The sequence below is a fragment of the Rattus norvegicus genome, chromosome 5 (assembly GCF_036323735.1).
Source record: "Rattus norvegicus strain BN/NHsdMcwi chromosome 5, GRCr8, whole genome shotgun sequence".
In the NCBI taxonomy this organism is placed as follows: Eukaryota; Metazoa; Chordata; class Mammalia; order Rodentia; family Muridae; genus Rattus; species Rattus norvegicus.
In genome coordinates, this window is record NC_086023.1 from 129,029,593 (window position 1) to 129,057,492 (window position 27,900).

Consider the following 27,900-nt stretch of genomic DNA (forward strand, 5'->3'; position numbering starts at 1 on the left):
AGGCCTGTCTGAGCTTCAGTAAAGATCCTGTTTTAAAATAAAAAGTCAGAAGAGGGTTGGTGGGTGGATAATTTGCCTAGCATGAATGCACAAGGCTCTATGTTCAGTTCCCTAGGGCTACAAGGGAAAAATAGTTTACTATAGTATTGTATGCAAACGAACAGTCGGGTAGCCATTCCTCCACTGCTGGGGAGCAAGCCTGTTCCTACACAGTAGATTTTGTCGGCTTAGGGTAACTTCCCTCAGTAAATATTTGTCAGTGTCTGGAGGAAAGTTGAGTGTTCCTGGGATCTAATGGGTAGAAGCCTGAGATGGTACAAACCATCTTAAAATGTACAAGATGGGATTCAGCAATATAGACTTATCTGGCTCAAGATACAGTTTGTGATAAACACTGCTTTGGTCCCCTAATGGAGTGTAGAAAATGACACCTGCTTACTTATTGCCCGTCCGGTTAAAGTGGAGGTTCCAGATGAGCAGGGCTTAGAGCACCGTGAAGACACAATTTGATGTTTGTCAAATATACCTCAACAGAAGTAAAAGTAAAGGTTTTGAAATAGTAATAAGGGGTTGGGGATTTAGCTCAGTGGTAGAAAGCTGGCCTAGGAAGCGCAAGGCCCTGGGTTCGGTCCCCAGCTCCGAAAAAAAGAATAACAACAACAACAAAAAAATAGTAATAACCTTACAGAGCTTTATAAATTAGAAGATTCATGAACTAGATAGAAACAGTTCACTGAGCATCATGACAGTGTAGCAATAATGCAAATATTTTTGTGTTTTAACAGAAGTGTATTAAACTGTTACTTAAATGTTAAATAGTACTTTAGGTTACATTGTTACTTAATCTTAAATTGTGTTTTACATCTTACATTTTACAATTCCCCTCACTGTCTCTTTGTTAGGTCATTGCCGAGGCCCTTAATCAGCTAGTTCCTCAAAAGGCAAATCTCGTGCTTCTGTCTGGTGCTAACGAGGGAAGATGTGACCTCAAGGAGAAGTGGTTTGGGACTCAGTACAGCATAGAAGGTGCATTGCTGTGATGATCTCCTTTATTCAGTGTATCTGACTCAGCGGGGGACATTTTAAAAAGATTATTTATGTGTGCATGTGTGAGTTTTTGTGCAACCACGTGTGGATACCTGTGGAGGCCAAAAGGTATTGATTGGATCCCATGGAACTGAAGTTCTGGGAAGTTGTGAGCTGCTGTGTGGGTGCACAGGCAGCAGGCTCTCTACTGCTGAGCCATCTTTCCAGCCCCATCAGCTGGGAATGTTTATCCTTTAATATTGTTGGTTCTTATGGAGACAAAAAGTGTGTGTGTGCGTGTGTGTGTGTGTGTGTGTGTGTGTGTGTGTGTGTGTGTGTGTTCATGCATATATCTAAAATTTTTTTTTAAACATGGTCTCACTGTTGTAGACCCGGCCAACCTTAAATTCATTGTATAGATCAGGAGTGCTATCTTTGTTGTTGTTGTTTGAGACAGGCTCTCTCTGCATAGCCTTGACTATCCTGGAACTCACTATATGTGTAGATCAGAATGTCCTCAAACTCACAGAGCTCTACTTGCCTCTGTCTCCAAGTGCTTCAGTTCTTGATGTGCGTTCCCATACCAGGCTTGGATGGCTGTCATTAGGCTTCTCCTCTCTGCACTATTCTTAGCATCATCTTCTAACTCCTCACAGCAGCTCATTGAGCTCTGAATCATGGATTCTTTAGCCCAAAGTTCCAGTGTCCTTTCACAGTCCTTTACAGCAATACTCCACCCCTGGCACCATAGGTAGGGTTTCTATTGTGATAAAGCATCATGGCCAAAAGCAGCTTGGGAAGGAAGGGGTTTATTTCTTCTTACAACTCTCAAGTTGTAAGTTCTCTATCACTAAGAGACACTAGGGCAGGAGTTTGAGGAACCTGGAAGCCTGGGAGCCAGAACTGAAACAGCCCACACAGGAGGGCTGCTTGTTTATAGCCATGCTCTCCATGGTTTTCCCAGCATGCTAGGGGTGTACCACCCTCCCCTATTAACTGTCAATCAAGGAAATACCTACAAACTATCCTATAGGCAACCTGGATGGAGGCATTGTCTCATTAAGTACCTCTTCCTAGATTTGTTTAGGCCATGTCAAGTTGACAAAAACAAAGCAGGACACTGGCCTCAAACTCACTGAGGTCTGAGTGCTGGTATTAGAGGAGGGCTTCCACCGCTGTGCCTGGCAAAAAGTAGACGTTTTTAAATTTTTATTTTGAAATGAAACTTACTTTTAGTCAGAGCGGGTCTGGGTAGGACGGGGGCTCTGCATTTTGAGCCCTGTCTCCGATGATAGTTGTCCTGCGCAGTCCTGCTTTGACTAGTGAGTTTCTAGGTTGCATAGCTATGTCTGAGGAGATATTGAATGGTGAAGGCCAGTTGATGGCTGGTTTGTTAAGAGAATTCTGATCATTGTTTTTATTGGCTCTGTCTGTTTTGCCCCTCTACAGATATTGAAAACTCTTGGACTGAACTGTGGAAGAGCAATTTTGACTTAAATTCAGACCTTCATCTACCAGCTGAAAACAAATACATAGGTCAGTCAAATAGGAATCGCTATGTGTGTCTGTACATGAAAGATGCACATAATATATTCAAAAGTCCTCATGAGGCTAGAGAGGTGGTTAAGAATAATGGCTTGTTCTTTCAGAAGACCAGGGTTCAGCTCCCAGCCCCCACATGGTGACCTACAACCATATCTCCAGCCTATCTTTTATTTTCCCCTTTCTTTAAATTAATGGTCTCTTTTTCAAAAGGTCATTAATCTATAATTTAAAAAATGCTGTACGTTTGCTGTTTGGCCCACATGTGTGTCTGTGTGAGGGAGTTGGAGCCACTGGAACTTAACAGACAGTTGTGAGCCACTATGTGGTTGCTGGGAATTGAACTCAGGTCCTGTGGAAGAGCAGCCAGTGCTTTTAACCACGAGCCATCTCTCCAGCCCTAAGTTAACTGTCTTTTACCTACATGTTACACATTATGCCGTTGACTTGAAATGACAAAGTAGGCTGTAGTTGAGCAGAACTATTTGGTAACCTTTCAAAGTCCTTAAGCTTGGCAAAAAATTATTCTTCCTGAAGAATCTGTTCATTCATAAGATGAGTTATACAAGTGTCCAGACCCAAAGGCCACCCTTTCCTAGTTAACCATTACTTGGGAAAGGGAGAAAGGCTGAATGAACAGAGGTAAGAATCTGCTGTTGGGGTAGTTTTAGTTTTCATCTAATTTAAGGCCAGGTGTACACTGTACTCCAGTATTTGAAAAAATGATCACGCTTTTGTTCTTGTTGTTAGCCACGGACTTTACATTGAAGGCTTTTGATTGCCCTGAAACTGAATACCCTGCTAAAATTGTGAATACCCCACAAGGTTGCCTGTGGTATAAGAAAGACAACAAATTCAAAATCCCCAAAGGTAAGACGCTGCCCTCTAAAGGATGAAGTAGGGATCTTTCTCTTCTGTGGCAGCCTCTGCACTCCATTGCCTGCTCCTCTCCCTTTGAAGCCCCTTAACACTTAAAGACTGTTAGTGTGCTCCTGTGCCTAGAGGGACACTCCGCCTTCCGGGACGTAGGACGTCAGCTCTGGGCTGCTGGGACGGCTCAGCAGCTGAAGGCACTTGATACCAAACCTGCTGTCCTGCTTTTGATCCCAGGACCTGCATGGCAGGAGGCGAGAACCAGCTTCTAAGGATTGTCCTTCGACCTTCACATAAGAATCGTCCTCTGACCTTTGCACGAGTGTGTACATACACATGCACACACACATGCATGCACACATGCACGCACTTGTTGTGGCATGCATAAGAGCATGAGTATATTCTCTCTCTTTTTCTTACACACACATGCACACATAACTAAAAAATCCAGTTCCAGAAAGAAACTTTTTAAGTATTTTTCCTTTTAGAAAAATGAAATTAGAACCAGGTATTTGACCAACTTTTGGGATTAATAGTAGTATTTAGACTTTTTTAAAAAAAGATTTATTTACTTCATGTATGTAAGTACACTGTAGCTGTCTTCAGACACACCAGAAAAGGGCATCAGGTCTCATTACAGGTGGTTGTGAGCCACCATGTGGTTGCTGGGAATTGAACTCAGGACCTCTGGAAGAGCAGTCAGTGCTCTGAACCACTGAGCCATCTCTCCAGCCTGACATTTTTAAAAATGGAATAAAATAATGAGGAATATCATTCCTAGATACAATAAGAAACCTAATCTAGATCTGTGAAGGGAAGTCTTCCCCAGCCTTCTGCTGTTAGCATGAAGTATGCATAGTGTGGGTAAACGCTCCCTAAATTCCTTATTCTTTAGGTCATGGCCGAACCGTGTTGTTCTTGGAATCATAGTCTGACCCTCACCAAAGCTTCCCTTTCACCTTTTCTTCCCATCCCCTTTCTCTAAAACCTCACTTAATACGTGACCCAGGCTGGTCTACAAATGGCAAACCCTGTGCCTCACAGGTTTTGGGACTTGAGGCTGTGTCATCACAGTTTTTCTTGACTGAATTATAAGATTTAAGAATAGTTATTGCCATTCACCCACCCTCTTTAGAAGAGGCTTTTATCCCAACTTTCTATGAACATTGAGTTGCATATGTAAGCTTCTATAAATACTTTTGCCCGTCTGAAGGTAGTGGTAAATATGGTTATTTGTAGACCTTTTGTAGGTTCCTGTAGGTTAAAGTGTGCCTTCTATGATATTTAGTTGGAATGGTAAAACATACCTTTAAAAAGCTTTAAGAATGAAAATAATGTAGGGATAAAAGAGAACAGATGTGTGTACCGAGGCTTTAAGGATTAGTAGTTTATTTTGAACTTGAAAACCACATTAAAAGAAAAAAGTAGGTGTTGAGACATTTTCACCCTGGCCATTTATGTTTTATCCATGGTCTTCTTCTTTCAGCCTATATACGATTTCATCTGATCTCACCTTTGATACAGAAATCTGCAGCAAAGTGAGTGTTTGGTTCTTGTTTGTTTGATTTTTTTCCTCAAAAAAAGAAAAAAAAATTTGACTGTGTGGGCTAATTTTCTGTTTGCCAACTTGCTACGAGCTAGAAATCTTTTGTAGAGAGGGAACTTCAGTTGTAAAAATGCCCCCACCACCCTGGCCTGTGGGAAGCCTATGGTGCATTTCTTGACTGACAGTCGATGTCAGTGGTGCCACCTGTGGGCTGTTGGTCCTTCATTCTCTAAGGAAGCAGGCTGAGCAATTCATAAGCAGCAAGCCAGTAAGCAGCACTTCTCCATGGCCTCAGCATCCAGGTTCCTGCCTCGTTTGAGCTCCTGTCCTGACTTCCTTGGTGATGGACAGTGCCGTGGAAGTGTGAGAGAATAATCCCTTTCCTTCCCAAGCTGCTTTTGGTCACAGTGTTTGTCACAACAGTGATGACCCGAACCGAGAAGCTGGTGCCAGGAGTGGAATGCTGCTGTGACGGGCTGGACTCTGTTCTCTGGAGGATTTTGGAAGGATTTTGCAACTATGGGCTAGAGAAGCCATTTAGTGTTCAGAGCTCGGTGAGCTGTTCTGGGTACTGGGAGGTTAATGCTGAGTGACAGTGGTGCAGATGACATACCTGGCCCATGACGATCCCACAGGAAGTGAAGACTCTATTGGGCCTTTTGTGTGATATTTTGAATTTGTAGTGTCTGGTTCATCAGAGCTGAGGAAGCAGCTGTGATGAAGAAGAGCTCAGACAGTGGAGGCAGACTCTTCTGCAAGTGTTTCCTCAGGGCCAGCACACACTGACTTTTTAAAATTATTATTATTATTGGAATGCAGTTTTGTTTCAGTCTGAATAGTTGGGTATTTTCTGTTTTAGCACTTGAGCCATGCTAGCTGTTTTATTTTTTCTGTGCTCTAAACTAATTAGAAGCTCTTGTAAGCAGAACACAGCTCCTGGATTGAGAAAGGCCTTAAAGTTCAGCCCTCACTGTTAACTAGGAATATAGCCATCGCAGGCTGGCCTCGTATGCAGAGAAGACTGGCTGAATTTCTGTTACCTACCACTTAAAGACTTGTTTTAAGACTTATTGTATTTTAAACTGTATGTGCTTGTATGCATCTGGGAGTGGGTGGCATTGGGGGCAGGGGTGGTGCATGTGGGCGTCTGTTCTGGAACAGTCTAGAAGAGGACATTGTACCCCCTTGAGCGGAAATTATAAGCAGTTGCGAACTGCCTGTCATGGATGCTGGGGACTGAACTTACTGAGCTGTTCTCCAAACCCAACTTCTAGACTTTAATTATGCCTTGTTCTTCACAAATTATTCATGTATTTATGTAGGTAAGTGCATTGTGGGAGAGCAGAGGGTCTAAAAGTGAGTTATAAGAAAGGCTCAGAAGACATAAGTGCATTTCCTTTTCTTTGCCTCTTAACTATAAAATGCAGCTTTAAAATGATCACTGCTGTCTGCCCTCCCACATGCACTCTTCCCCTCCTTTCCTCCTAGTTTGAGTTGGTGACTCTGAGAGCCTAAGCCTGGTAGGGTTAGAGGTAGGGTTGCTGTCTGCTTGGGGTTGGTTGCCTCTGATGCTGGTTTATTCCCTCAGTATGTGTTTGCACGTTGTCATTTTCTATGTGTATGTGACACAAAAAGATTGGGAAAAGTACTGAGCATGGTCCTGTGCAATCCCTGTGAGGCTGAGTCCTGAGTCAGCTATTTCCTTTGAGACCGCATGGACACTCTGGAGTAGCATTAACACCTTGCTGAAGGTGAAATCCCTTATCTGAGAGATACAAAGCTACTCTTGTCTTTGTCTTTCCTGCCAATGATGCTGGTGGCCTTTGCACTTTCCAGTGTTGTCCTCTTCGACATCTTCGTCAACATTCTTACTCACAACCTTGCTGAGCCAGCCTATGAAGCCGATGTGGCCCAGCTGGAGTATAAACTGGTAGCCGGAGAGCACGGTTTAATCATCCGAGTGAAGGGATTCAACCACAAACTACCTGTAAGTATATGAGGGACTTTGAAATCGCGTATTTGTCTGTGTAGACCCAGAGCACATGCAGGAATCTACATGCAGTACTGATGGGAAAGCTTCCTGATGAGCAGCACCATGGCAGCTGTTCTAGTTTTGAACATACGCAAGGTTCCTGCCCTGGCTTCCCTCAGTGATTGACTGTGATGGGTTTTATCACAGCAACAGAGAAGCAGACTAGAACAGGCCTAGCCCTGGGGCTTTGTGATTCTAAACTCTAAGCCTCCTCCTGTCTCTGGGTGCCATGGTGCCTGGCTTATTTTGACATGGATGCTAGGATGGTACTTAGGTCCCTATGCTTTTGTGGCAAACACTTTACTGACTGACTGAGCCATCTCCCTATCCCCAAGAAGTGTGTGTGTGTATGGGGGAGGGAGGGCAGTCAGGGGCCATCTTGGAGAGGCTAAGGCTAGCAGGTGACTTTCCTGGGGGTAGCCCACCATGTTTTGCACGGCCCGTGATGGGTGAGCTCTGAGAGGCAAGGTCCCAGAGACTTCATCTCAGGATGCTTCTTGCGGCTGATCTTCCTTTTCCTGTCACTATTATACAGCCTAATGATTCCTCAGTATTAGCCTACCCTATTGGGCAGATTTCCTGCAGATCACCATAAAGATCAACTTTTGTGAATGAATGATGTTTAGATGAATTAATGATTTTATAGAATTTCTGATTTGATTCAAATAATTTTAGGAAGAAAGTTTTAAGAGATGGTTTTAGTTGTTTTGCTAGAAAGAGTAAATTAGAATTGAATAGAATGTGCCCACTCCGCATAGAATAGTAAGTAAAGGCTACATAATAAGGACTACAGCAAACTCACAACTACACTAATAAGAAAACTAGGCATGGGACAGATTTGTGATCAAGGAAAAGCATCCATTCTAGGTCAGATCCCAGAATGAAGCCGCAGGTGTGCACTGTGATAAGGCAAGGCCATGTGAAACTTGCTTTGAACTTATAATGAGCTTACAGAATGAAACACTGAATTACATATCAACATCCTTCTGTGACTTTCCTTTATGTAGTATTTTATCTATGGGGTAATTTTATAAAGAACTTTTGTTTAAGAAGGTAAAAAAGCCAGAGAGAAGGAGTAAAGTGTGCCTGTTGGGCTCTGCCCCATCCACCAACTGTATGTGCGTACGTACGTGTGTAGGTTTATGTGTATTTGTGTAATATGCATGAACATTTTGTGGAGTTGAGACAGGTGGTCAGGCTCTCAGGCTCTACCAGTGTGTGTGTGTGTGTGTGTGTGTGTGTGTGTGTGTGTGTGTGTGTGTGTGTCTGTGTGTGAGTGTCTGTGTGTGTCTGTGTGTGTCTGTGTGTGTGTGAGTGTGTGAGTGTGTGTTGTGTGTGTCTGTGTGTATGTGTGAGTGTGTGTGTGAGTGTGTGTGTGTGTCTGTGAGAGAGAGAGAGAGAGAGAGAGAGAGAGAGAGAAAGAGAATCTGTGCATATTGCTTATGTAAAAGATTTTCTTCTTCCTGTATGACATTCTTTTCCCTGGCTCTCAAGGAGGTAACAAACTCCAAGACTCTCTAGCTGAGAGAAAAGAACAAAGACCCAGAGGAGTCACTTGATCACTTGTTTACTGAATCCCCCTCTGTTAAACAGCAGGAAGTCAGTGGTTTCTGGCCTCTGAGTAGTGGAGGGTTAAGAAAGATAAATATTATAAAATAAGCAACATTTTAGGCCTGCCAAAATTTAGTTTTGCCCCTAAAAATCGCCATGGCTGCTTTGCAGAGAGAACTGGTGAGCAGGCAGGCGGCCAGCCTGTGCGTGCAGCTGCTGGCAGGCATAGAAACGCAGCCTGTGCTCTAGGTGTATCTAACTTCCTTTTGTTGTTTCTCTGAAGCTCACACTGGCGTTTAGGTTTGGTTTGAGGTTATTGGTCATAAAAGAGCAATAAACAATTTAAGGAAGGACATTAATACTTTTGGAACTGGATTCATATTAAAAAAATTCCATAGGAAAGAACCTGGCAGAATCCAGCCCTGTGCTGGCAGAGAAACTCTGAAGAAAGTCTTCCCCTTACACTTTTACCTCCGTCTGCACTGTGCAGGAGGTGTTGACTTTGGTCCACCTTCAAATGGAGCTTCGAGATTCAAACAGATTAAATCCCAGAATACAATAGATGGTGTTTGGGAAGTAAGTTTAGAAAGTTGTTTAAAAATATAATCCTGGGCTGGAGAGGTGGCTCAGTGGTTAAGAGCACTGACTGCTCTTCCAGAGGTCCTGAGTTCAATTCCCAGCAACAACATGGTGGCTCACAACCATCTGTGATGGGATCCGATGCCCTCTTCTGGTGTGTCTGAGGACAGCGACAGTGTACTCACATACATGAAATAAATAAATCTTAATATATATATATCTTAGAAAATTGATGTTCTTCATTTTGAGGCTTACCTCACCTTAATACTTAAAAATAATACAGAATATATTTATAGAAAACTAAAAACTAGTTTACAGAGTATAGATGTAAGCTTCCTAAAACAGTTTGAAAATTAAATATGACATTGTAGAATAAATAATGCGTCTTGGCTCAGTTCTTGAATGGCAGGGTTGGTCAGTGTTAGGAGTGACTTAATTGGTGGTTGAGCCAGTAGCCTTTTCCCTTTTGAAGCAGGTATTACCCTCCAGAAATGGTTAGAAACAAGTACCCGAGTTACATGTTGGGATAAAACAATAAATGCCTAGAGATAGGAAACAGCTTAAGTTCTATCTAAAGAAAATTGAAAAGCTTCACATTGTGGGTTAAGACTGTTTTTTGTTTGCTTGTTTGTTTTTTGTTTTGTTTTGTTTTGTTCTGTTTGAGTTAGGGACCCACTGTGTAGCTGTGGGTGTCCTGGAACTCACTATGTAGACCACAGTGTAGACAAACTGGTTCCCAACTCAGAGATCTGCCTCCCTCTTTCTCCTGAGTGCTGGGATTAACCACAACGCCTGACTTGGAGAAGACAATTAAATATTTATTACTGCGTTCAGAATTCATGTGCAGATATAATTCCCTCCCAGGTAAAGGCCCATGCAAGGGTGCTTTGGAAGGGAATGAGGACAACTGAAGACAGGGCTTCAACCTTGAGCAGCTTTGCGGTTTGGCCTCTAGGGATTGAGGCCTGAGGCCTGAGCCCTTCGCTCGGGTCCTCTGCAGTGCTGTCCCTCCCTGGCCCTGGGACTGAGGTTTGGTGTTGTCTCACACTCTGTTGCTTAAAGTACGTTTCCCCTCCAGCTGCTCTTCCAGCTCATCATTGACTACCTGACTGAGTTCAGCTCCACGCCCGCTGTCTTCACCATGATAACTGAGCAGCTGAAGAAGACCTACTTCAACATCCTCATCAAGCCTGAGACTCTGGCCAAGTAGGTGTACACGAGGGCCCCTCGGGGAGGTGTGTGCGTTCACGTGTCAGTGCCTCAGCCTCCACTGCTGCGAACTTAATTAACGTTCCAGAAGAGCACAGAGCGAGGAAAAGCATAGACGTCTGTGACGTGGACCCTGGGTTAATAGCAACCTTCATGGGCATTTTTGTATGAATCACAAGAAGATGCCTATGGGGCACCGTGTCAGCTTATAAAGAACTTTTTGGGAAGGGCAGAAAAGGCTTCTGTGAGTAGAGACAGCCCTTTGACACTGTGGCTTTAAGCCCTTCTTGATTTCTTTGTAGGGTGTCTGTAAATGGTTGTCAAACAGCCTGACCTTAAACACAGACCCTGCTTTAATTTCAAGAAATTGAATTATAGATACTAGGAACTCGAGGAATACAGTACTATTCAGAAGGTGGTTTGGAGATGGACGGTGAAGTTAGTCTAATAATGAGCTAGGGCCGTTACCCAGAGTGTAAGTCACTGTAATCAGACTGTACAGTTAGTGTCCAGTAATACAAACTAGTGACATTTCTAACAAGAATAGCAATAATTTAAAATCTGTGGACAGTTAGTTAAATTTGACTCACTTAGCAATTTATGTGAAATATGTCACTTTATGTCTGAGATAGGTGTGTCATACTGGTGATCGCACCCATTTAAAACTCTGTATGCAGTTCTCATCCCTGTTTTGACTTTTCTCCATCTTAAGTTATGGTGGGAATCACCTGTCTTTGGAGACTTCTACAGCATCATGACCTAAAATTTTTCTTAGGATACATTTCTTGGAACTTTTTCTTTTTTAAATGTCCTTTTTACAGAGATGTGCGGCTTTTAATTCTGGAATATTCCCGCTGGTCTATGATTGACAAGTACCGAGCTTTGATGGATGGCCTTTCCCTTGAGTCTCTGCTAAACTTTGTCAAGGATTTTAAATCCCAACTCTTTGTTGAGGGCCTGGTGCAAGGGAATGTCACCAGCACGGTGAGTGGCTGCTCTTACGGTAGGCGGGTGGAATCAGATTATCCCTCCCTAAATGCTGTGGTGGGTTAGTATCCCACATTCTGGTGGGAGTTCCCAGCCCAGTGCTGAACACCTTACTTCCTCTGAGGACGACTGTGATTGAGTGATGGGCTTGTTTTTAATTTGGTTTTGGTTAAATTTTCTGAAGATCCTATATGGCAACTGTAATGTCGACATTACGAGAGAGAGAGAAAGTCTATACACACTCACAGCCAGCACCCACATGCCGAGCCTGGCCAAGCTAAGAAATGAAGTCTGGTTCCACTGATTTTTGTTTATCTAAAGAAGTCAGAGTGACAGAAATGGTAGCTAGGTAGTTTCCAGGGCCGGGGGCTGGAAGGGAGAAAAAAGAAAGTTGTTTAGTGATCAATAGTTCTGATTTTACAAGATGATTTAAAAAAAAAAAGTCTCACAAGTGTGACTTTTATACTTTAAACTTTTTGTACTTTTAAAACTGGCAAAATGATAAGCTATGTTATATGAAAATGTTGAAGCCTGAATCTAATGTGATAAATGAAAAGGAGTGCTTTGGTGACAAGTACGAAGACGACACCCAGATGTCCAGGGGACTGAGTAAGGCGTGGAGGGACTAGGGGGTCTGTGCTGGGGTGGCCTTTTGCTAGAGTATATAAGTGGCCACCTTTAAACTGTGTCTTCTGTTCTCTCCTTTCTTTCTGTGGAGAATAGAACCACAAAACCAGTCTTGGTTTCTGTTCTACCCACACAAGCCCTTCAGAGTATCAATAGCAAGAAAAGTAGGACTAGCAAGCTGTCTGTGTCAGACACAGTGGGAGGACCAGGCAGGACTTTGGACTAAGCACATACTGTTGTGAAGTAGGCACAGAAGACATTACTCCAGAGTTGAGCTTACCTTCACTCAGTATCTTGTCTGCAGAACAGAAGGGATGTAGTAAGTCCCAGTGCTGTTCTGTTACTGATCTCTGCAGGCTGTGTCTGTCCGCTGGCCCAGACTTGCATGACCTAGCTAGAGAAGCCCCCGGGAACGTGCCAGGGCAAACCTGCCAGGCAGAGGGCTGCTTGGTCAGTGTTTGATGAGCATAACTGGCTCAATGAGAGCACTTCCAGCATTTAGGTGACAGACTGTTGTCTCAATGCTGTCCAAAGTGCTGCCCGGAATTAGAAAATTGCAATTATCAAGGTCTGAGGTATGTATTTGCTCCTCTTTTATCTTTTAGGAATCGATGGATTTCCTAAGATACGTTGTTGAGTAAGTATTAGTTTGACTTTTCTCTTTGAGGTTTCTGTGCCCTTCCCAGAAAGAAGCACTAAGCAGTAGCTCAGCTAACTTACTTAGCTCATCTCAGACCTTCCCAGGGAGCTGAAGGCCGGGTTCATCGGTTGGGGCTGGGGGGAGCACAGGGTCTGCCTCTGCCTCTGCCTCACGCTGAGTGTCCTGCAGCAAGCTGAACTTCGTGCCCCTGGAGCGGGAGATGCCCGTGCAGTTCCAGGTGGTGGAGCTGCCGAGCGGCCACCACCTGTGCAAAGTCAGAGCCCTGAATAAGGGGGACGCCAACTCTGAAGTCACTGTGTACTACCAGGTGAGCTTGCCTCTCACTAGACTGTGATGGCAGTTCCTATGTGTCCCCTACAGAGCCCAAGCAGGGACAACTTGGAAAGAATTGAGAGTAAATGCAGCTAAGCAGTCAGCATAGAATAACCAGAATGACCACCAAAGAGAAAATTCTCACCTGCTTTCAGTGGGATGGAAATCCAAGGCAGAGTTCTTTATTCTTTGGGACTCAGATCTCCTGTTTTGTGTGTTCTTTCCACAGTAGAGGGGCGAGGAGGTCTGTAAACGAGTGCTTTTCAGCAGCCCTCCATCAGCTCAGCTTGCTTTTTAGTCCTTGGTTGATCCCACTCACTTCTGATTTGTGAACATCCTCTCTAAACCTGTCCTGTCCAGTCAGTGGTCTAGCCTTTGGGTAACATGGCCTCATTTACTTTTTTGACTTTTTTTTTTTTCCTTTCCTTTTTTTTTTTCCGGAGCTGGGGACCGAACCCAGGGCCTTGCGCTTGCTAGGCAAGCGCTCTACCACTGAGCTAAATCCCCAGCCCCCTTTTTTGACTTTTTATTATGTTGCTGATCCTCCCTCTGAGTATTCGCTTTCCCCTTTGTCGTGCGTGCGTGTGTGCCTGTGTCTTATCTGCATGTAGAAGTCAGAAATTAACCTTCAGTGCCATCCCTCAGTGCCATCCATCTCCCTACCCTATCCTTTTTTCGTAAAAAAAAAAGACAAGGCAAGACTGGTGGCCAATGAGCCCAAGGGTGACAAGTACAAGCCCCCATACCAAAATTCATTTTACAAAGCATTTATTTTAGTGTTTTGTCTGCATGTATGCCTGGCACCTGCAGAGGCTAGAAAGGGGTGCTGGATCCTTGGAACTGGAGTTACAGATGTTTGTGAGTCACCATTCAGGTGCTGGGAATTCAATCCAGCCCCAACCCCAGCCTTTCTTTTTTTTTTTTTTTTTTTTTTTTTTTTTTTTTTTTTTTTTTGGTTCTTTTTTTTCGGAGCTGGGGACCGAACCCAGGGCCTTGCGCTTCCTAGGTAAGCGCTCTACCACTGAGCTAACCCCAGCCTTCCTTAAATGTGGCTTCTGGGACTAAGCTCGGCCCCTTGTGTTTGTAAGGCAGGCACCTGACCATGTGAGCCATCTTCCCAGTCATTCCTCCTCTCCACATCCTGTCTCTCTCTGATGTTTGGCCTCCATTCACTGTATTCTGAGTTAATGTGTACTTATTCTTTAGGCTTCTTGGGTACTTTCAAAGTACTCGTTTTGTACTGTTTAAGAAACAGATTCAGACCTTCCACAATCCCCATTTCTTGCTGTCCTCCTTAGGGCCTTGAACTACAGGTATTTGTTTTCCATGTATCCTGCGCCTTGCAGGCAGGAGCTGTTGGGTTGTCTATCTAGAAGTCTACACTAGGGCCAATAATACAAATGTTCCAGCGGAATTCCTGCTCTCAGGTTCTCCGGCTGGTGGGAAGGTGGGTAGTAAACAGAAATGTGGGGGCAAGAAGAGAGGGCTTGAGAGGCCAAGATGGTAAACCCTGTAAGCCATTGCTTGTCTGATCTCATCTCCCCTTCAGTCAGGTACAAGGAGTCTGAGAGAATACACGCTCATGGAGCTGCTTGTGGTAAGTACCAAGGTGGGTGCAGGAGCTCCTGGTCTACCATGAGGCCCAGCTTTATGCCTAAGGGTTGTGGACCTGTGGTAGTCAGGAACTTGTTATTGGAAGGTCAGGTGGCTATTCATTTTCATCCAAGATGAGCAGTCAGGGTCCTGGACCATTTAGGAGAAAGGCTTATATGGGAGGCTGGATTTTGGAAGTATATAGAACACTTTAGGGTAAGAAAATTAAGGTTTCTCTTTCTGAGTGTTGGGCTGATGGAAAGTATGGTGAATTACAGATGCACATGGAGGAGCCCTGCTTTGACTTCCTTCGAACCAAGCAGACCCTTGGGTAAGAACACAGAGGGCCTGGGGCTCCCCTGCACGCAGCTCACCAGACTTTGGCCCTCCCATACCTTGCCGTGCCCGTGTCAGCACTTCTGCAGTTTGTGTGTTGGACAATGATGTTTTCAGTTTGTTCAGACATCTGCATGACCAGAAGTTAGCCAGTTCAGCCACGGGTGGCACCTGTACTTGCCTATCACAAGCAGCTACACGTTTGTGTGCCATTTGGGACTTCCAAAGAGCGAGAAGCCCTTCGCCCTTCAGTGCCTCTTTGGACCGGAATGAGCTGTGTAACTCCTCTGTCTGGCTTTAGGTACCACGTCTACCCGACCTGTAGGAACACATCTGGCATTCTAGGATTTTCTGTAACTGTTGGGACTCAGGCAACCAAATACAAGTAAGATAGTAAATGGGTCCGCCCCTGTTCTTCTAGACTGTGGGGGTAGAGGTGGGGTACTACAGGTGCTTCCCTGAATCCTGTACAACTGTGGTCAGCCATGGTCTCCTTTGTTTAGTTGGAAGGGTGGGATGGGTAATAAATAGCCCATCTAGGATCAAGCAGAGGCGTTCTTATAGACCACTCTTATAGACCACTCTGCAGGGGTTACCAATGTTTGTTCAGGAGACTAGAGAAAAAGGATGTTGGACTGACAGTGTAGCTCTTCACTGAATGCACAAAGCCAGGCCTGAGAGCTTTGTCTTGCAATCCCAGCAATTGGGAGGCAGTCAGGGGAATAAGGAAGTCAAGGCCAGCCCAGGCTACGTGACGGTCTTAAGCTCCAAAACAACCAGATGGCTCAGTAGTTAGGAGTACTTGCTTCTATCACCCACATGGCAGCTCACAACTGTGTATACCTCTCAGAAATCCAATGCCGCCTTCTGAACTCTGTGGTCACCAGACAGACATGGGAACAAAATACACATATAAATATACCTTAAAAAACCAAACACAGGGGTTGGGGATTTAGCTCAGTGTCTACCAAGCAAGCTCAGGGCCCTGGGTTCAGTCCCCAGCTCCGAAAAAAAAGAAAATAAGAAAAAACAAAAAACAAACAAACAAACAAACAAAAAAAAAAACCAAACACAAACCCTCTAACTGAGGTGTGAGGCCTTGAGTTTTAGGTGTGGCATGGCCCAGCTGGCTGTCACTGTATCACTGTGAGGATACTAGGAAAGGAGGCTGAAGGTTGAGGGACAGTTCTTCCTCATTTCCTTTGCTCTCCTAGCTTAGGGTAGAAAACCTTCAGCCTTTATACCTGAGGGAGGCTGAACTCCTTTGGCTTCTACCCAAACTGTTTCAGCTCTGAAACTGTTGACAAGAAGATAGAAGAATTTCTTTCCAGCTTTGAGGAGAAGATTGAGAACCTCACAGAGGATGCATTCAATACTCAGGTGACTATTGCCCAATCTCTGTAAGCCTTCAGGATACCAGATAGTCAATACCATGCTTACACAATGGCCAGGGTGTTCACATCCTAGTGCGTCTAACCAAATGTCCTCTAAACACCCCCAACACAGGCACACACTGGCAGGTCTCTCCCAAGCTATTTGCTCTGAATTGGTGTGATATCATGGCTGAACATGTTTTTGACAGGTCACAGCTCTGATCAAGTTGAAAGAGTGTGAGGACACCCACCTCGGGGAGGAGGTGGACAGGAACTGGAATGAAGTGGTGACACAGCAGTATCTCTTTGACCGCCTTGCCCATGAGGTAATGATTTCTCAGACCAAGGCAGTCCTGAAGGACTGGGCAAGGCCTCTGGCTGGACTTTTGCTCTAAGGCTCAGACGGTGTTATGTGGAGGAGAAACCTAGGCCATGTGTCCTGGTTTGTCTTTTTCTTGAATCCTTAGTTTTCAGTCACTACAGCTTCCCCCTGGGTAATAGCTACACAAGGTGCTAACCTTTGCCGCTGCACGGATCAGCTCCACCAGAGCAGCTCCGCGCTGAGGGTTGCTGAGGTTTTGTGGGGCTCATTCATGGAGCTCTGCTGAAGAGTAGAGAGCCCATACTCTTACAGCGTTCCTCAGGTATTTTGGCAACTTCTAGCTGAAATCTAAAATAAAACCAGCATGAGAGCACTTTGGTCTTCTCGTCCAGGCAACCAATGTGCAGTGCATGTCACATTCTGAGGGGCCATCCAGCTGACCTCATTCAACAGTTGCTGGAGTAAGCAGTGGCCCTGTGACGTGGGATGCTAGGGTTTCTGGCTCCAGCTGTGGTGCTGTGTACAGTTGCCAGAGGTGCAAAGGCCGGTCACTAGGCATCTTTGTCCACAGAAACGATAGGCACCCTACACGGGTAGGGGCAGGCTGAGACTGGCCCAGATAACTTAGATGCTGGGGGTGGAGGGTGGACGTCTGCCTACGGTGATGCTCTCACACCTATGCTCTCTCCCGCCTTCTCCTCCTCGGCCAGATTGAAGCGCTGAAGTCTTTCTCAAAGTCAGACCTGGTCAGTTGGTTCAAGGCTCACAGAGGACCTGGGAGTAAAATGCTCAGCGTTCATGTGAGTATGGCCAACCACTTGGAGTCCTGCTCACATTAGCTGGCGAGTGTCTCACCTGCATCTCTGGCCTTCCAGGTTGTTGGATATGGGAAGTATGAACTGGAAGAGGACGGCGCTCCCGTTTGTGAGGATCCGAATTCTCGTGAAGGGATGCAGCTAATCTACCTGCCACCCTCTCCTCTCCTGGCAGAGTCCACCACCCCCATTACTGACATCAGGGCCTTCACAGCGACGCTCAGCCTCTTCCCCTACCATAAGATAGTCAAATAAACTGCAGTCTCACTGGCCTGAAGCAACTTGTATTAAAGACATCTGTGTGCGTTTTATGGAGTTACACCACTGCCTTAGGGCGTCCACTGGAGTTTTGTGATGGCAACCTAGGAATTGACTCACCTTTCCTCTACAAGACTAACCCAGGGTTACTGCACTAGATGGCAATGAGCTGGTAGGCAAGTGTGACCCAAACACGTACGTCAGCAACGTGGGGGCCCTGGCCTGTGTCCTCTGAGAACCCAGTTTCTGTGTGCCTATATGTAATTATTTGTTATAGCACCAAACTGCCCTGGTTTTGCTTTTTAATGTATTTTAAAATAAACACAGTTGTGTATTTCCCTTCAGATCAAGCCATCTGCCGTAGCCTTTTGGGGATGGGATGGGAGGAAGTGTGGTCCTCTAGCCTGTAAGGTGGTGAGGCATTCATTCCAAGGCGAGCTGCACGTACAGGGGAGATGAGGAGGTCTTGAGTGGGGAAAGCCTTAGTCGAGGTTGCCAGATTGGTTTCCAAGCTTAGGTATAAAACAATGAAAGAAGCATATTTTTAAAAAGGTTGGAAAATTATTTTATGAAGCTTTAAGAAGCATTGCATATAATTATACTTCAGGTTTAGATACAATCTAATCATAGTTCAATTCTAAAAGAAAGGTCATAGGTGGGACCATGAGATTCCCTAACACTTGATTCTCATACATTGCACTGATTTTCTAGACAACTCTGAGGAAACAGTATGTACAGGTGGGCGTTCTTGTGAAAAACTGCCAGCTGTTGTGTGTTTGTATCTAGAACTCAAGATTATATGAACTAGGAGATGAGGATTTAGGCCTGAACAGCAGAACTGGAGGACTGGAGCAGAGACCTGGGACTCTGTAAATATTTTTCAAAGCATGGGACCTGGAAAAGGAGGAGACATCATGTTTCGAAACCTGAAGTTTTTCTCAGGCCTGAAGTCAAAATTGTAACTGCCACAGAGGAGAAAAGGGAAGCGCTTTCCACTTTAATTGTTCATCTGTGTCAAGTCCAGTATCCCTGAGATAGGAACCACCGCATTAAGAAGGAAGTGACAAGTTCTCCTGAAGATCGATTGTTGCTTAGTTACGCCTACTGCCCTGGTCACCCGGTGAACTCGGTTCAGCTTAATGCTTCACAGTACCAAGACGCTTCAGTAAAGGTTCATCGTAAACCCAGCATTCTCCATCTTCGTGAAAGAGCTACAAAAGGAAGAGAGGACTGGGTTAGGCAGTGCAGTCTGATTCCATGCCATGCCCTTTCCAGTTAGGTAGGCAGGAACCCAGGAACCCGAGGTCCCCGCTGCATCCTTCACTGGCATGGCCCAGTCACTCAAACCAGAGCAGCAGAGGCACCACTTACCCTCGTCTCCCACTGAATTTCCTTCTCCTTCCGTTCTCGCGCTTCTGCTCTTTGTCTCTCTTCAAGTCTGTGCTTTGCTTCCGTTGCTGCATCAATGTCTCTGATTTTTAAATTGAAAGTGACATCCTTCCAAAGGCTGGAATAGAAAGGACGGGAGAAGCCCGTGAGCTGGAGGAGGCAAGCCTATGGTGCAGTGTGCAGTGTAGCTGAGCCCTCCAAAGCTGAGCCCTCCAAAGCTGCGAATGGTGCCAGAGCAGTAAAGACCACGGAAACGGGCTCTGAAGAGCCCACTGCTAATGGTCAACAGAGGAAGCATGAGAGGACAACAGACCAGCTACATACAACCTCGGGAGCTAAGACTTCTCTAGGGAGGCAATTTATTTCTTGGGCTTTAACTATAAATTGAAAGGGTTTGATGAGGAAATCTAAAATTATTCATTTCAGAAAAAGTCTCAGTTTAAGAATGTGATCTTAAAAGGGTCAAGAGGTCAACAGTAGGGACTTAAAAGGCAAAAGGAATGGTGTCTTCTCAACAGGGAAAGATAGAAATCAGTAAACTTGCCTTTGGTTACAAAGCTCTTAAATTCCGGTATTGACTAGGGACCCAGGCACTGGTTTTTAATGCTCTGTCTCCCAAACCCACCTGTACCCCGTCTACACAAGCAAGAAGCACATGGCAGCTGCTCTAGTCAGGGTTCCTTACCTTCGGGACTCATACTCGTTCTGATCTTCCAACTTCCTCACTTTTTTCTTGATTATAGGCAACTTCTTGGTGTCTACAAAGACAGTATTTTCCTAGACAAGAGGCAGAATGGTGCTTTATGATTCAGTGCACTGGAGTCACCTTCAGGAGACTTAACACTTAAATCCCACACAGCTCAGCACAGTGAGTTCCATATGCAACCTAAGTCTAAGATAATTCTTCAGTTCAGAGGCTCAGTTCAACCAACAGGCAGATTCAGCATGGCTGTGTGTTCGCTACATGCTCCAGATATACTCTCTTCATCATGTTAAGTGGCCTCTGAAGGTGAGTTGTAAATCCTCTCTGCACTCCAATTCCCTAGCTTTCCCTGTCAATCCATACACCTGACTTAATAGAAACACAGAGTGTATATAAATCCAAATTCCTTCAAGGCAGGACAGTCCTACTCTCTATCCCGGAGGCAAAGCCAGTCAAACTTTATTACTCATTAACCTGAGTGTATAAACACAAGTTAGCATTTTGTGCTGGTTAATTTCATGTCAACTTGACACAGGTTACAGTCACCTGAGGAGGGAAATGTCTACATAAGATCCAGCTGTGGAGCATTTTCTTTATTACTAATTAATGAGAGGAGGGGGAACACACAAGCCCGCTGCAGGTAGAGCCATCCCTGGGCTGATGGTCCTGGGCTCTGTAAGAAAGCAGGCTGAGCGAGCCAGTAAGCAGCACCCCTCGATGGCCTCCAGGTTCAGCCCTGTTTGAGTTTCCGCTTTCACTGCTTTCTATGACGAACTGTCATACGAAGTGTGAGTGAAATAAACCTTTTCTTCCCTAAGTTGCTTTTGGTCATGTTGTTTAATCACAGCAATAGTTAACCCTAATACACATCTCATCTCATAAGTCTTTTGATAACAGATCAAACATTTACCAGGTGACTGCTAAGCACTGCTTCAAATAAATTCTCCACTGTCTAGAGAACAGGAGAAAGTAAAGGTCATTTTGCTATGTGTATTGTAGGGAAGTGGGTGGGGAAGGAGGGAAAGCTCACCCTGACGAGATGCGAGCTGCTCTTGGTTAACGTTCCAGACAAAGGGACACTAAACTATATACAGTGAAGCTTAGGCAAATGGCCAACGCCAGTTCTTACCCCGGTTGCATATTTTGCATACATGATGCCATTCCATTCCCCTTCAATTGAGCAGAAGGATTTCTTGTCATTTGGAGAACTAAACAGAAAAGAAACAACTTATCTTAGTCTCAAGCTGGGAACTATTCTACTCAAGCAGGTGGTCAGTACGACCTGGGCAAGCAACTGTGAGTGTGGTGAAAAGTAGCCGAGCAGATCCTAAAGGTCAAACGCACTTCACAGTCAGACACTGGCTTTCCCATCATTCCTCACTCAGGGCAGTGTTCTCTAGAGGATCTGTGCTGTTTGGTAATGTACTGAACACAAATACCATATAAAAGAATCCATCTGTCTTCTATAAATTATGTCAAAGCTCAAAGATATGCTCCAAACATTTTTTGGAACAGGCCTAACCATGTCTTCCTTTTGACCACCCTGCTAGTACATCACTGTCTTTCGAAGAACAGCACAATATTAACTGTGCACTAGGCCCATTCTTTCTGAATGTAATAGCAATCTTCAGTTCAGGGCCCACACTGCTCACTTTTTTTGTTTGTTTGTTTGTTTGGCAGCTGATTCTTTTATTCAGATTAAATCATTCTGGAAAACTGATTAGCCAACCATTCAAGCATTACTCCACTGGAACAGTTTCAGGTCAGAGAAAAAGCCACAGGGCACAACAGGACAGACACCTTTTGCAGGCAGTTTCTGAATCCACAAACTCCTGTTACTCAGACACACAGCTACTACCCAGGTCCTGTCCTGGCAGATACCTATCTATGAGATGTTTACTGTTTTTCCCTAGCAAAGGAACAGAAAAATAAGGGACTTGTGAAGGTCTGCAGATACTATATTGGAGGGCACGGTTCAAACAAGAAGGTTGGAGTCCATGGTGCAGTACTCCAGAGCTCTCAGCAGCAGAGGTGGGAGACCACCCTTGAGGGTTCTGGGCCCAGGGTGTAGGTCTCCTTTTGACAAGAGATTTTAGAAAGAAACTGACACCTAAGATGGAGACTCGCTCACGAAGTCAGTTGATGGTTACTTCCTAACAGAAGCTCAAGAGAGGAAAGTACTTCAGAAAGTAGAACACTGAGGCAGAAAAACAAAATACCTACAAAATCTCTGCAGTAATTCTGTGCTTCTTGCCGCCATAGAACGGCTTGGTGTGGAAGACGATATTTGCACTGTAGCCAGTTTTGGAGCAGTTAATACTGCATTCTCCTCCTAATTCCACCCAGGGCACTGTCAAGATAGACCTGCAAGATCAAGGTTCTCAGGTAAGACTGGCAGCTAGGAAAGGAAGGAAGGGCGTGGCTTAAGAATACCAAGGTTCCGCTGATGCAGTCTACTTGCCTTCCATAGCCATTGGGGAACGTGAGGATGTAGTGCTCACCATACTCCAGACACGAGACACAGCCTGTGGAGGGAAGGACAGCCTGTTAGGGCAGTGGCCGGCTACCCGTTGATGGGTGTGGAGCTCCAGTCAGTTTACGGGATGCAGTATATACCCACCTACTCCCGCCTCCAAATGCATATGTTCACATGTAATTGTGACACCAGCCTCATTTTCAGGGAACATTTTTCCTTGAGTGTCTAGTACATGCTAGAATCCACACTTACCCTGACCTATGTTGTGTACCCCAATTGACATCCCAAGGAATTTTGATTTAGTCCAGATATGAGCATTGAATTGTATCTTCTTGTTAAAACACTCAGCATAAAAGGCTGAAACTGAAAAGAAAGTGTCTTCTTAGTCACTGCTCCAAACTCACTGCTCCACAGAAAATCCTTCTCACAGAAAAGCGCCTCAAATCATGTTAGGCGTGTATGCTTTTACCCTCTTCCCAAAGTCAGTACCGAGAGCAATGGGCAGGAGGCCATGGCACTGCAGCAGGTTTAAAATATAAAGGGTCACCCGCACCGTTCCCAAGGGGCTCAAGAGCCCCTCCCCTCAGCCTGCAAACCCCCCCCCCCTCAAATATCTCTACTCTTCCTTGTTTCTTGAGACAAGGTCTACTATATAGCCCTGGTTGTCTTGGCACTCCCTATGTAAATGGTACTAGTCTCAAACTCCCAGAGATCCTCCTGCCTCTGCCTCCCCAGTGCTGAGACTAAAGGTGCACACCACTACTGCCCGGCTCAGTATTTCCACTCTTAATTACACTGAACAAAAATGTTGAGGATATGTATCTCCCCACCATGTCTGCAATACACTGTGCAAAAACTGCAAACCAATGGTCTCCAAGTTGCCATGGGTAAGGTGGCTAAGTGTTAGTGCCCAACCCATTCACTCTATGCCGTCGGTGATGCTGAGTCACTGTGATTAGTTTCCAGTTCAGGTAACAGAAGCATAGCACTCAAGTGACAATCACTTCCCCTGGCTGCCACACACTGACAGTTTGAGACTGAGGGTTGTAGAAAACCTATAACTTACTGGGCGGATGATGGGAAACTTGCTCAGCCACAAATGTTACACTGTTCTTAGACACCCAGGGAACCGGCCCTTCTGAAACGAGCTCCTGGAAACAATTGCAACATCAATTTAAAAACTGTTTGACTAAGCAGGACGAAGCAGAATCTAGTAAGCAGCATCCCTGTTCTCTCCTGGACACACATACATCTCCATTACAGCACTTAACTGCTGCCAGTTAGGGATTTGTAGTTTCCCTGACTACACTAGAATTCTTGAAGGCTTCATGTACCTAATGTGAGAGAGGCTATAAAGCCAGGCCTGGCACAGCTATCCCTTGTATGCCCCAAACATCGTGCTTCTGTTTTCAGTAAGGACTGCATATTAATATGTTTCTTGGAAATAAGATACAGGGAGTCACATTTTCTGCAAGATTATTATGGGTCAGGCAATATGGACTGGAGACTTCTCCATTTTTGTGCCTAGAGGTCTATCTAGATCCTTTGTTGTTGGTCTCTATCTGCAAAACAACTCTTAAATAGAGCCCCAGACCAAGGAGATGTTCAACAGGTAAAGACACTTGCCACTGGAACCTGATCCATCCCTTATACTCAAGTAAAAGTGGAGAGGACCCACCAAGTTGTCTGCTGCCCCCCACAACTGCCACACACCAATAAATAAATAAACATGAATATCAGAGCTCTAGTCAGTCTTTTCTAGCTGCCTGTCCTCTTATACAACCCCGTCCTGAGCATCTAAGTACACCAAACTCCATCAGACTCCTCTAGCAAGTGCCATCCTCAAGTATCACTCGGAAAGAAAGCTCCATTCACACGCCCCAGAGTTTCAGTTCATCTTTCCTTTGCTGCTGCTGCTGCTGCTGCATGGGTACACGGACACATCTCTGTCTCCTTCCTGAGCCTCACCGCTCACCTGTCTACTCCACCTCCCAAACTCAGCTGGCAACAGCAGCTTCTTTCTAGAATAAAACCTCTAAGCATTCTGGTTCCAAATTTAGTTTTTATAAAAATCATTACAATGATCTTTTTTCAAAGCAAAACTGAGACCCCAATAAGCCACAAATGTACCATTACGGTGTACAAGGCTGTCACAATCTGACTTATTGCCCATCCCAAGTCAAACAGCTTCTCTTTCACCTTCCCACCGCTTACAGAAAACGCTCACCAACAATATTCTCTACACAGTGAACGTCTGAGAGATTACTGCCTTCATCTTTATTGGATCTTGATAAAGTGAATCTTAAATTATTTCCCAGTGTGAAATAACTGAAAACTGTTAACGCTGGGCCACCCAGAAGGCTCAATTGGTTAAGTTGTCTGCTGCCAAGTCTAAGGACCCGAGGCAGCTCCCATGACCAGCACAGAAGTGCCTCCTAAGTGCAGTCCTCTGACCACACGTTTGGGGCACATACTCATCCACAGCCACAGAGATAAACACACACACAACACACATGGGGGGGGGGGGAGACTCACTGCATTCTCTTCAGTATCATTCGGCAACGTCCAGTGGCACTGAAAGATCTCACCCAAAATAGGATTGTACGGCTTTTTGGCCACTGATCCTCTCCTTCCTGCATGGAAGGCCGAGAGGTACCATTTCACAACCTGAACCATCCGATCCCTGGGGTCCTTCTGATCACTAATGCTGGAAGAGACAAGGACAAACGTGACGGTCCACTTTTTGGCAGGATGCACACCGAGCCACACAGACCATATTGTGGATACCAATTCAAGTTGACACCAGGCACAATATATATAACTAACGCACTCACCTCACTGTTTGGTTAGAAGACTCTAGCAGGTTTTTATATCCATTTAGCTAACTGTCACCCAATCAGAACACAGTATCGCCCTCATCCCCAGCACCCTCTGCACACTACACGCCCTCCTGAGGCAAACGCTGTAGCTAGTTTCTGGGCCACATCTTTGTTTGTTCCAGAACTTCATGTAAGTCATGTGCTGCTTCACTCACAGAGAGACTTTCTACATCCCAAACTGCCAACCAATGATCTAATCACTGCTTGGTTTCCAGAGAGGTTTAGTCTGTGGCCACACTGGCTTTCAGTTGGATTCTGTCTGGTTATTCTGAGTATGAGATCATAGGTGGTTTTTGCTACCACACCTGGCTAGTTTAATTCTTTTATGGCCAAAAACCATTATAATAATTATTTTTAACTTGTTCAGATATTCTCTAGGCTGGTTTTCTTTGTACATTTTATTATTTTATATTTTATGAACTGGTGGTTTGCTTGCATGTATGTGCACCACATGCATGCCCGGTGCCAGTGGAGGCCAAAAGAGGGTGTTAGATCCACGGGAACAGAGCTAAGGATGACTAAACTACAGATGTCTGGGTACCAAACCTGGAAGAGCAGCCAGTGTTCTCAACCACAGAGATCTCTCCAGCCCTTACTGATTTCTTAGGATAGCTCTCCAGTCAACTCTGGAAGGACCGACAACTTTCTTCTCCTTTGGTTATTCTTGTTTAGTTTGGTAAGGGATGGGTGCTAACCATCATGTGAGGGTTTCACACAAGGCTAGGGGATCACCTGACTACTGAGCTACACTCCGGGCCTGCTGCATGTATCTTGAGGCATATGTATGTGTGAGTATATATGCACACATATATACAAAATGAAAGAATGAATTTATCAAGAAAAATATGTATAATATATATGTATTTCTTCTTGATAAATTCATTCTTTTATCATTATAAATTGTCGCTGGTTATATTTATTTGTTTGTTCTGAGACAGGGTCTCATTCTTTAGCCCAGGTTGGCTTGGTGCTTACTGTGTATGCTGGTTGGTCTCTAACTCACAGCAGTGCTCTTGCCTCTGCCTCCCAAATGCTGGGGCTACAGGACATTCATCTTCTCTGTCCCTTTGACACTCAAGTAGTTACAGCAACTGTGCTGTGCTCAGTGCTTTACACAGTATGGCGGATTGGGTAAGAATGCCCCAACGGGCCCATCTGCTTGGAAGCCCAGTCCCTCGTCGACGGCTGTTGGGAAGAATCAGGATGCTTGCTTGCTGGAGGAGGGTGTGTCACTGGGGGTGGGCTTGGAGCTTTCAAAAGCCCACAGTAGGCCCAGTCTCTACCTGTGTCTGTCTCTCTCTCTCTGCCCATAGATTAGGATGTAAAGCTCTTAGCTACTCCTCCATCAACGATGGCTGCCTGCCATGATGATAATAATAATGGAATAACCCTCTGAAACTGCAGGCAAGCATCCACTTCATGAGTTGCCTTGGCCATGGTGACTCTTCACCACAACAAAACAGAGACTAAGACATACGGTAATTTCCGCCCCCCCCTTTGAGGTGTTTATGTGTGTGGTGTATACAGACAAGTATGCAGACATATGAACCTAGGAAGGAGTAGTCTTACAGGTCAGGGGAGGATGTCAGGTGTCCTTCTCCACTACTCTCTGCCTAATCCTTGAGATCAAGTCCTAAGCAGAACTGGATATAGGCTAGCAGCCAGCAAGCCCTGAGGACAACTCCCTTCTCCGTCCCCACTGCACCAGGGCTAAGGTACAGGTGAGTGTGCCCTGTTCTTGAACCAGGGCCTTATGGGTATGCAGCAAGTACTCTTCCTCACTAATCAATGTCCTCAGCCCTTGGAGTGTGGTAGTGTTATTATAATTTTTATTGTTTGCAATATTAGAGATCAAGAAAGCCAGGAAGGGTCCTATACTTGTTGGGTACACATGCTACTACTGAGCAACATCTTCAATCCTAGCCTTTTAGTTTTAAGCAAGCAGAATTCAAATGGCACAGTGATACGTGTTGCTTTTTAGTTTTTAATCTAGTTCAACAACTGCTGTCTTCTCTGACAGAGGATGTGTCCTACCTACATTTGGAGGTCACTGACACCAACCTGTCAACTGGGATTGTCTTCTACCTGTCTCCTTTGTCCTTGACTCATTATTTACTCTTTCTTCCTTTTCTGGAGTTAATCATGCATTTCTAGTATTCCATTTTATCTGATTTATTCATGTTTTAGTTGTACTCTTAAATTCTAAAGTGGCTCCTCTGAGGCAAACAAACTTTAATTCCCATAAATAAAAGATACTGTCATGATCACCTGATACATTGACAGCAATACCAATGGATCCCATCTGTCAGTTATGTCTTAGATTTATCACTACCATAGATTTTTAACATTTCTGCACTTTAAGAACTGGTTCCACAGTTCTCTAACAGGCCACTCTGGCTCCTCCCCTTCTGTGGTTAGCTAGTATGTCCCTCTACACAAAACCTCAATGATGTGCACGTTGCTTTGGGAAGCTTTAGTTCTCCCAAAGGATGTAGTCAGAGAGCATGGACTTCCATATTTCCTGCCAACAACGTTTGCCTGCTGCTAGTGAAGAGTGATGAGGCCCTGCCAACCTCTCTCTGGTGTGGTTTCTTTGCCTGGGCACGCAGCTCAGACCACAGGCTTTACGTTACAGCTCATGATTCAGTCTGCAATTGGACTTTCAAACTTTTCCTTTCTTCAGGTTGGACTGTTTCTTTCTACCTGCCAAGTGATAGGTGCGTTAGAAAGGTTTGGTGAGCAAGAAGAAGGGGATTTCAGGTGAGTTCACAGCCTTGCCCTTTGAAATGCTAGTTGCCTGCCTATATTAAT

General features: G+C 44.9%; 2 protein-coding genes across 18 annotated transcripts in view; one reads left to right on the forward strand and one right to left on the reverse strand.

Moving 5' to 3' along the window:
* Window positions 1-17,986, forward strand: part of Nrdc (nardilysin convertase) — a 64,184-nt gene extending 46,198 nt beyond the window's left edge. For 2 of the 3 annotated variants that reach the window (XM_006238499.5, XM_039109304.2), the window contains 16 exons: window positions 903-1,026; window positions 2,476-2,562; window positions 3,319-3,438; window positions 4,928-4,979; window positions 6,824-6,974; window positions 10,228-10,355; window positions 11,180-11,342; window positions 12,578-12,609; window positions 12,802-12,940; window positions 14,495-14,542; window positions 14,817-14,869; window positions 15,176-15,259; window positions 16,164-16,254; window positions 16,457-16,573; window positions 17,280-17,369; window positions 17,445-17,986. In XM_006238499.5, coding sequence (XP_006238561.1) covers window positions 903-1,026; window positions 2,476-2,562; window positions 3,319-3,438; window positions 4,928-4,979; window positions 6,824-6,974; window positions 10,228-10,355; window positions 11,180-11,342; window positions 12,578-12,609; window positions 12,802-12,940; window positions 14,495-14,542; window positions 14,817-14,869; window positions 15,176-15,259; window positions 16,164-16,254; window positions 16,457-16,573; window positions 17,280-17,369; window positions 17,445-17,639 — 1,674 coding nt within the window. In that variant the 3' untranslated portion in view covers window positions 17,640-17,986. 3 annotated transcript variants of the gene reach the window in all.
* Window positions 17,987-18,183: 197 nt separating this feature from the next.
* Window positions 18,184-27,900, reverse strand: part of Osbpl9 (oxysterol binding protein-like 9) — a 143,063-nt gene continuing 133,346 nt past the window's right edge. For all 15 annotated transcript variants that reach the window (XM_039109563.2, XM_039109562.2, XM_039109561.2 and 12 more), the window contains 9 exons: window positions 24,746-24,917; window positions 23,277-23,361; window positions 22,463-22,573; window positions 22,196-22,259; window positions 21,958-22,098; window positions 20,864-20,942; window positions 19,717-19,808; window positions 19,014-19,149; window positions 18,184-18,853 (listed from right to left, as the gene is read on the reverse strand). In XM_039109563.2, coding sequence (XP_038965491.1) covers window positions 18,779-18,853; window positions 19,014-19,149; window positions 19,717-19,808; window positions 20,864-20,942; window positions 21,958-22,098; window positions 22,196-22,259; window positions 22,463-22,573; window positions 23,277-23,361; window positions 24,746-24,917 — 955 coding nt within the window. In that variant the 3' untranslated portion in view covers window positions 18,184-18,778. The remainder of the gene's footprint in view (window positions 18,854-19,013; window positions 19,150-19,716; window positions 19,809-20,863; window positions 20,943-21,957; window positions 22,099-22,195; window positions 22,260-22,462; window positions 22,574-23,276; window positions 23,362-24,745; window positions 24,918-27,900) is intronic.